The sequence below is a fragment of the Clinocottus analis genome, unplaced genomic scaffold (assembly GCF_023055335.1).
Source record: "Clinocottus analis isolate CAN_PGR_092001 unplaced genomic scaffold, fCliAna1.0.p SCAF_19, whole genome shotgun sequence".
NCBI classification, from domain to species: Eukaryota; Metazoa; Chordata; class Actinopteri; order Perciformes; family Cottidae; genus Clinocottus; species Clinocottus analis.
In genome coordinates this window covers 1,642,501-1,650,771 of record NW_027175920.1, presented here as the reverse complement: position 1 = coordinate 1,650,771, position 8,271 = coordinate 1,642,501, and the positions used below count along the sequence as shown (strand labels likewise).

The following is an 8,271-nucleotide window of genomic DNA, read 5'->3' as shown; positions in this document are numbered from 1 at the left end:
TAACTTTTTAGGAAATTCAGGATAAGTCAGCACAACTCAAAATAATTAAGATTTAAAAAAGAAGCAGTCTCAACCACAATGACATAAATCACACTGTGGACCTACGTTCCCTGAAGGCCTCATTGTGGGAAAAAAAAATAAAGTGTATACTCGCCTGATTTAGTTGTAAAAGATCTGGACGTCTCTGAAACAACCTTCAAGTAGTTTTGTATCTCAGAGCCTCGAGTTCAAACTGAAGCTTAATGTTTAGTCTCCGCTCGCTCGGCTCAGTCTTGTTTCCTGTTCTGTGTGAGCGTTTCTGTACCGAAAGAAGCACCCTTTGCTACATTACAGCACTAAAACCACAAGAAATGGGAAGTCTGACTTTAAGTAACACTTCCCAGCATATTTTCAATATTCATGTCTTTTTCTGGCACTCATCACTGACAGGGAGTGGAGAGGGAAGCGCTGCAGGGCGGTGATTCATCTCCACAACACAAATGAAAATGTAAAAACTTGTTGAATTTAAAAAAAAAAAAAAAACACAGAGAAAAGACATGTTGACATTTAAGCAGATGACGTAGTTACGCGTACTTACTTTAAGCAGATGTTAGGCACACAAGAAAACATATAAAACTGAATAAGACATGATGACATGATGACATATTAACATCGTGACCAGAGTAACTTGTGTTATTTGTATTTGTAAATTTATTTAGTTGCAGCAGAGTACTGCCTTCCCATATTTATACATGCGTCTGCCCTCTGCTGGATGTTCAGCTCAACTACAACCACCTGTGCATTTTTTCAGACTGTTTTTAAAAGTATGACAAAAAAAAAAATCACAATTACGCCAAAAAATAAGTGTGACGAAAAAAATAATATGACAAAAAAAAATAAAAGTGTGACAAAAAAATGATATGACAAAAAAAAAAAAAAAAAAAAGACAAAAAAAGTATGATTTTTTTTTTTAAGTATGACAAAAAAGATAGTGTGACAAAAAATATGACAAAAAAGTATAAAAGTGACAAAAAAAAGTATGACAAAGAAAGTGACAAAAAATAGGACAAAAAATATATGACAAAAAAAATGGGACAAAAAAAGACCAAATAAAAGTGTGACAAAAAATAACAAAGAAAATCGACAAAAATAAATTATGAGATAAAAAGTCAAAATTATGAGATAGTAAGTGTAAATGGCAGAGTAAATGGCGGTGTAAATGCCCTGTATTTTCTTGCATGAAACAATTTTTACACACAGATAACGTAAGTGACTCGGTGTTGAAATACATAATGTATCTTTTGGATATTTATTTTATAACAAAGGTAGGAAGCCCCGCACGAGGCAGGGCATCAAAAAATTAGATTGAACTCATGTTGATCCTCTCCACGGAAATCTTTAGTAAAAGGCGAAAGATTTATGCGATCTGAAGAGAATCATGAGTGTTAAGTCATCGGTCGGGGTCGGTGGACAAGTCATGTCCCAACAAACCTTCCACAGTGACGGTGTCAGTGGGCCGATACAACGACATCTTTGCTTCGTCTACGTCCAGGTGTGTTGGAAGACGCGTTAAATTGCATTGAATTGTGTTTTTGTATTTCTCTAAATCTAAGCGATTGACTTTATACAACTTTTAAAATATTAAAAAACCCATCACGCGGGGCATGATGGGTAGCGTCGCGTAAATACCGTTTATTTTACGTGTAGGTTAGTTACATATGACTCGGAGAGGTTTTGTTAGTCTGTTAATTAAGAAGAATAAAACAAAAATCTCAAACAAACTATTTATAAATTTAATCGTGACATTTAAAACACGAGAATACCGTCAATATGGAATAAGGGGAAACATCCGGGCAAATCTGTATGCACACAGGGAGTAAAAAGCAAAACAAGAGGACTACCGCCTGCTACTTCCGCCTTCGTACATCCCGGTACAAAGAGTACAAAGAGTTGGTCGTAATCGTCGCGAGCCTAACATTATGTGAAGTCCCTTTAGATTTCCCGTTAAAACTAAGTATTTGTTTTTCAGATATCATATTTACGTTTTTTATATACAGTCTATTGTTTTCATACACTTTTGTTGTTGTTTTTGCGTTATAACAATGCATTATATATTTTTTAAGCGTTGCTGAACGAAAGTGGTTGCCTGAAAGACAAATTATTACGGTTGTGAAATCAAAACTAAGTCCACCACTTTTTCCATCTCTTAAAATAAAAGGATCCCTGAAGGCTTACCCTGATTATTCTCATGATAACAATGACGCTAACATGCAGTGAAGTCTTACCTGAAAGCACACAGCGTGCCTATAAATATCTGACACACACACACACACACACACACACACACACACACACACACACACACACACACACACACACACACACACACACACACACACGGTTGTTGGAGCACAGCAGAGTTTGGTTGACTTTTAGATGAGGTTTATTTGTGGTAATGCCACGCATTTTTTGTATTATCTGAAAAATTACAAAAAGTGACGAGATAATATGGAGACCAGCATAATTCACCAATTCCATTTTTCATTATTACGGTACATAAAATATATGATCACAATCAGAATATTAGAAGTACAACAGACAAATGGCAGTTTTGTGCAAAAACATCATCAAATACCATACGGATCAGAAAACACAGTTCTTCACATCAAACTGGCAGGCCATCGTGTGTACGTGTAAAGGAACAGTAAAACAACAGAACGTGGGTTCCATGCAGTTTCAATGGCACTCGGAGCACATTAATGCAAGTTAATGTCATGTTCTTCATCTTGTTATCAACGTTAGAAAATTCAGAACTGTTGCTCTGTGGTCAAATTCTCCTTATCGTCTTTACATCCGGCTGATGTTAATGATAAATTACCCAGCAGCCATGGAGTTTTTTTCTTCTTCTGGAGGCCAGAGTTATGCTTAACAAACTGTTTTCAAAGAGGGCACCCTATCTTTGGCGCACAAAAGTTCTCACCTTGGTCCGACTACATCCAAAAAGGATTGATTGGTTTGACTTTATCTTTTGGTCATCTGTTCAAATATAAATATAAGTCGATAATCTAATAAAAAAATAAGGCAGGTTTCATTTTTTTTCTTCTTTTTAAACCAAATATTTAGGTTCCTTCCCAGTGGGATTTGTCAGCCTGTTGTGCGTCTGTCACCATCCACAGAGCCACATGTTGCGTAGTGGTTCATATTCTTGCGGACGAGGCTGAGATTGTAAAACCGACCATTTTAAAAAGTGTCTGTGTGCAGCGTCACGGCTCCGCTCATATGGCCTTGACATCAATAAGGTGGCCGTGCTGGGTCCCTTGCCTCAGCATCTTAATTCCTTGCAGCTTTCGGCCGTGAAGGGTGAAGCGAGACCAGGCGGCCAGCTGGAGCAGGGCACAGGTGATAGGCACGAACACCACCATGTAGAAGCAGCCCAGGCGGAGAGGCGGAGTCCCCGAGCCAGAGGCCACGTCAGGCACAGAAACCAGAGAGTCCCTCGCGGGTTCCCTCTCGAAAATATCATAACCTGGGGACGAGGAATAAGTAGATCCGTCAGAGTACGCAAAATACAGATGAAGCAGTTCAGACACAGGATGGCGCTCCTCTCTAAAATACGATTGGAGTGTTTTGTGACAAGGAAGTCCTTGCTTCCAGCAACTAAATGCTTTGGTTTCAGGTGGCTGGCTAAGATATTAAAGTAACACCGGAAACTCACATTAAGTTATATGTAGAGTGCATAATTGGTATATAATCATTTTCTTTCCCTTAGAGGAAACATTTTTACAGGTTTGTATAATGAGCATTTGCTTTCATGCCGAGAAAACCGACGGCGCTCTCATGTCTACCTGTGTAAACACACAGCAGCCAGGTGCCGATGAGCGGGGCGAACGTCTGGCCCGGTTTGGTCAACAGGGCGACCATCCCGAAGAGCAGCGCCGAGGTGGCCTGCTGACGCCGATTCACCACGAAGTCCTCGTCCACCAGATCGGATATAACGAGCTTCAGCAGCTTGCACGTGCCCTCCGTGAACACCCGGTTACTGCGATGAGGAAGAGGAGTCTCCGGTTACGCTCTTGCAACAGCAAAGAAACATTTACTTAACGAGACGTTTGTTTGTCGAGGGTACATTGCTCTGTGCTACGTAATGTCTCCATTTGCTCAGCGCAGGCTCTAAAGGAGGAGCGTGGTAGCGCGCTGAGGTGTGCCTGTGTGCTCAAAACTTATATCATTGTGAAATACAATAACTTTTATCACCTGTGGCTCATATGTTTATGTTTCAGCTCAGGCTGAACGTTTGAGAGAAGAATATTAAAGTTTCCACACACCAGGTGACAACTTGTATGACTGTAGTTAATGTCTGACTGACCACAGGGAATATAATACACTAACAATGGAATAAAATAAATAAATGAGAAGCATAAATTGCTCAGTGTCTTATGTGATTATATAATACATCTTTGCTCATTATTGACCTAGTTAATCATATTCGACATCAATTGATTGTCCTTTCTAGAGGAATGATCCTTCTCTGCTCATTGTTTACCTTAAAAGAACTAATTACACCCAAAATCTCTCTCATTTAAAATGTTTTTAAGGGTACTTTTCCCCGTATTCACATCACAGTTCATAAAGTATACAGATTTCACATGATTTAGGGCTCCTGCAACGGTTTTTTATGTCCTTGGGGACAATAGTTCCTGTTGCGACAGAAAGCAAACACAATATTTGGCTACAACATATAACAAATGTTGAGTTAACCTTAGGAAAAAAAAAGCGTCCTTGAGAGAAGGATACGTGAAAAAACAAGCAAACAAAAAGTACAAGCTGTCACACATCAGATCCCTGATGCGCGTGCTGATGTGTGTGCGTGGCCGTACCTAGCGATGAAGATGCACAGCAGATAAATGTGGTCGGCCCCTGCCAGCAGCATAGCCACACTAAGTCCCAGTTTGAGCATAAATAGCCAGCGGATAACCTGGTAAACCCCGTAACGCTGGCACAGTGTCAGGAAATACAAGTTGTTCAGGTGGGGGGCAATGTATGAGATGCCTGCGTGGGAGCAGAAGCAGAACTGAATTAAAACAAAAAGACTAAATCAAGAGAAAGCAGAGAAACTGGAAACAAAAAAGGCAAATAATATAGAAAAAGAAACATGTCTGAGCCACAATTAACTGTACATGTGGGAGGACGATTGGATCGATCCACATATTCATCTCATTATTGGCAACTCAAATGTGCTTTTAATATTTAAAAATAAAAAAGCATGCGTCACTAGCGTGCATGCTGCCAGTAATGGTACATTTTTAATCTGTGTTTTCCATTTCAACCCAGTTAAAAATATCAAAATAATAAAAAAAATGGATCAGTCAATTTCTACATTTCCTCTAGTGTGATAGTTTCTGCAGGCTCTGGCACTACCAAACATGTACCGAGATGTCATTTCCTGTCTCTTACCGAGTAAGATTGAACCCGTGGAGGCAGTGATGTTGTCGGAAAGGAGATGTTCCAGGAAAAGAGGGAAGAAGTTGCTGTTAAAATGGCAGTGGAAAACCTGCAGGGGGAGCAGAGACAACAATGGAGTTTGTAACAGACAAGATACAGTCACTAAAACACAAGATACAGTCACTAAAACACTAGATACAGTCAATAAAACACAAGATACAGTCATAAAACACAAGATACAGTCACTAAAACACAAGATACAGTCAATAAAACACAAGATACAGTCAATAAAACACTAGATACAGTCACTAAAACACAATATACAGTCACTAAAACAATAGATACAGTTATAAAACAATAGATACAGTTATAAAACACAAGATACAGTCACTAAAACACAAGATAAAGAATAGATAGAGAATTTGCAGTTTTCCCACTTTATTTCTGCTAACATTCATGCTAGCACATCCAATGCGATGACTATTCGTACCTGAATAAGGTTCATCGACACAAACCACATGAAGTTCCTGTGTTTGGAGAGCTGCTTGAGGTACTGTCCAATGGTGACGGGGTTCTCTGTGTGGGTGAGAGGAGCGTGACCAACACTCAGCCTGGGAAAGGAAAGGAGAAGGGAGTGAGATGGAGAGAGGAAAAGAAAAGAAACACAACCACGCTGACCAAAAACAAGCCCTTACTCTTTGAGAGGCTGCGCCTCATCCTGCTTCACGCGGACTTCCTTTTGGAAGCGCCGGCGAAGCGTACGCGACACGCAGAGAAATCCCACGACGGAAAACGCCGCTAGGGCCACGCAGAAGACGCGGAAGGAGTAGAAGTCCTCCTTGTCCCAGAAGGAGTAGGACAGGAACACGGAGAGGGAGCCCAGGGCGCTGAACACGGAGCAGTGGAAGTTCAGGCGCGTGCGATCGGCGGCGGACACGGCGAGGTCCGCCAGCAGGGCGCTGTGGTGGAGGTCCACCATCGAGAGGAAGCCGTCGTACAGGCACAGGCACAGCAGGAACTGCAGCCACGGTCTGGCCCAAGCCACCCAGAAGGCCAGGAAGGACAGAGCGAAGAGGGGGCCATTCGTGGAGAGGGCCTTCAGGCGCTTCAGCACCACCTCGGGAGTTGTGACCTGAGAGCCTGACCTTGGTGGGGGAAAAATGGAAAAAAAATACGAAAAAAACAGCAGGAATCAGATACAAAAACAACTTTTGTGCAACGAGGCAACACCAACAGGTCTATTAGAACACTCTCTACCTATTTGAGTGTGTGTTTGGGTGTAGTTTTAACATGGCGGGTGTTCCACTGTGTAAATACAGAATCGGCAAACACCACAAGCACAATCAAATATACCCAAAAAACCGTCATGAAAAAGGGAAAATAAATACAGGGATGAGTAGTTCAAGTCCCCCCCCCTTCCTGCTGTACAATCAGGTTGTGCTGCGGATCTTTTTTTATCAAAGAATAATGTGATCGACTGTGTTGCGTCAACAGATGGCTTAATCAAAATGCAAACACAGATGGCAGCTTCATGTTTGTCGGTGCTGGCTGTGACGAGGCGTTTACTCAGCCTCGTGAGCGTCACCGCAGCCGGTGGAAGAGTTTACGCTGAGACGCCTGCGTGTGAACGGGGACTATAAATGTCGCGGCTTCGGGAGCCAATGTGTGTGTGTGTGTGTATATGTGTGTGTGTGTGTGTGTGAACAAAAGCAGTAGAAATATGAAGGTTGACTGGATATTCAGGAGGGAAGGAGGACGTCAGAATCACGAGTATTCATGCTGATTGTGTGCTGAACTCTTGTGTTTAAAACAAAAAAGATAGGATGTGTAACTAAAAAAAGACACCAATTTATCATATCCAGAAACATGATGAAGCAGGTTGTTGCATCCTTTCTCAATGTAATAAAAAACTAATTATCTTCAGCTTGACAAAAAATTATTTTGCTAAAACGTGAATCATTCGCAGCTATTTACGGCTTCTTATTCACGTTGTCCGTTTGAGTCACGTTCACGTCCACCAGGTCTAATTTAGGAAACACTTGGAGGCCGTTGATTTTCATGCAATGTCTTATATCGTTACACTTACTGGGGCGAGTTGAGGAAGGAACGATCGCTCAGCCAGCCGAAGAGAGGGTCGTTCACACTGTTCCATATGAGGAACACCGCCTGTGAAGCAGCAGAGAGGAGGAGACACGTGAGAGGACAATAAGAATAGAACATTAACAATGAGAGGCAGATTTGTTTTTATTGCGAAGCTCGAACATGATGTTGAGCTTTTGGGAAGAACAAAATGGTTTAAATAATTGTGACATTTTTGTACGCAATGACTTCAATAGCCTTTTCAATAACACAGTTATCACCAGGCAATTTATTTTGTGTTTTGTTTTAAGTACAATAGTGACGTAGTGTCTTATATTCGAGGAATTTCCTCCTTCAATTGTTTAGGAGACATTACTGAATGTCATGCAATTATACGCAATTAAAAGTTAAAGCACTTCCATTGTCATGACTCAGCAACTTGTGTGTTTGCCACATCAACAAAATATAAAAACCATCTCCATAGTTTCCCCGTACCGAAACAAACATTATATATTCTGTATGACAGAGCTAGAAGAAGATCCTCTGGTGACCGTGAAGCTTATTAAATACTCAGCCTTTGCAACCCAAATTGGTTTTAAAAGACAGAAAAACTGGGGCAGAACACTCTAACAACCTACCAAACTGGTTAACAACGCGCACACACACACACACACACACACACACACACACACAGTGACATTTCAACAGACACGTCTGCAGTTCGCAGGCCTCCCGTCGCTCACCTCTCCCACCCAGAAGGAGACTTTATCG

General features: G+C 41.2%; 1 protein-coding gene and 1 non-coding gene across 2 annotated transcripts in view; both read right to left on the bottom strand.

Annotated features, from left to right (window-relative positions):
• Positions 1–1,310: 1,310 nt before the first annotated feature.
• On the bottom strand, positions 1,311–1,425 carry LOC137790049 (U5 spliceosomal RNA). The gene has a single exon (XR_011077880.1). It is a non-coding gene; the product is annotated as a U5 spliceosomal RNA (small nuclear RNA).
• Positions 1,426–2,412: 987 nt separating this feature from the next.
• The window catches only part of mfsd13a (major facilitator superfamily domain containing 13A), an 8,107-nt gene continuing 2,248 nt past the window's right edge, over positions 2,413–8,271 (bottom strand). The window contains exons 2-9 of the mRNA XM_068583938.1: positions 8,244–8,271; positions 7,508–7,587; positions 6,117–6,566; positions 5,912–6,032; positions 5,434–5,530; positions 4,857–5,028; positions 3,825–4,018; positions 2,413–3,505 (exon numbers count right to left, since the gene is read on the bottom strand). The exon at positions 8,244–8,271 is cut by the window's right edge and continues 265 nt beyond it. Coding sequence (XP_068440039.1) covers positions 3,255–3,505; positions 3,825–4,018; positions 4,857–5,028; positions 5,434–5,530; positions 5,912–6,032; positions 6,117–6,566; positions 7,508–7,587; positions 8,244–8,271 — 1,393 coding nt within the window. The 3' untranslated portion in view covers positions 2,413–3,254. The remainder of the gene's footprint in view (positions 3,506–3,824; positions 4,019–4,856; positions 5,029–5,433; positions 5,531–5,911; positions 6,033–6,116; positions 6,567–7,507; positions 7,588–8,243) is intronic.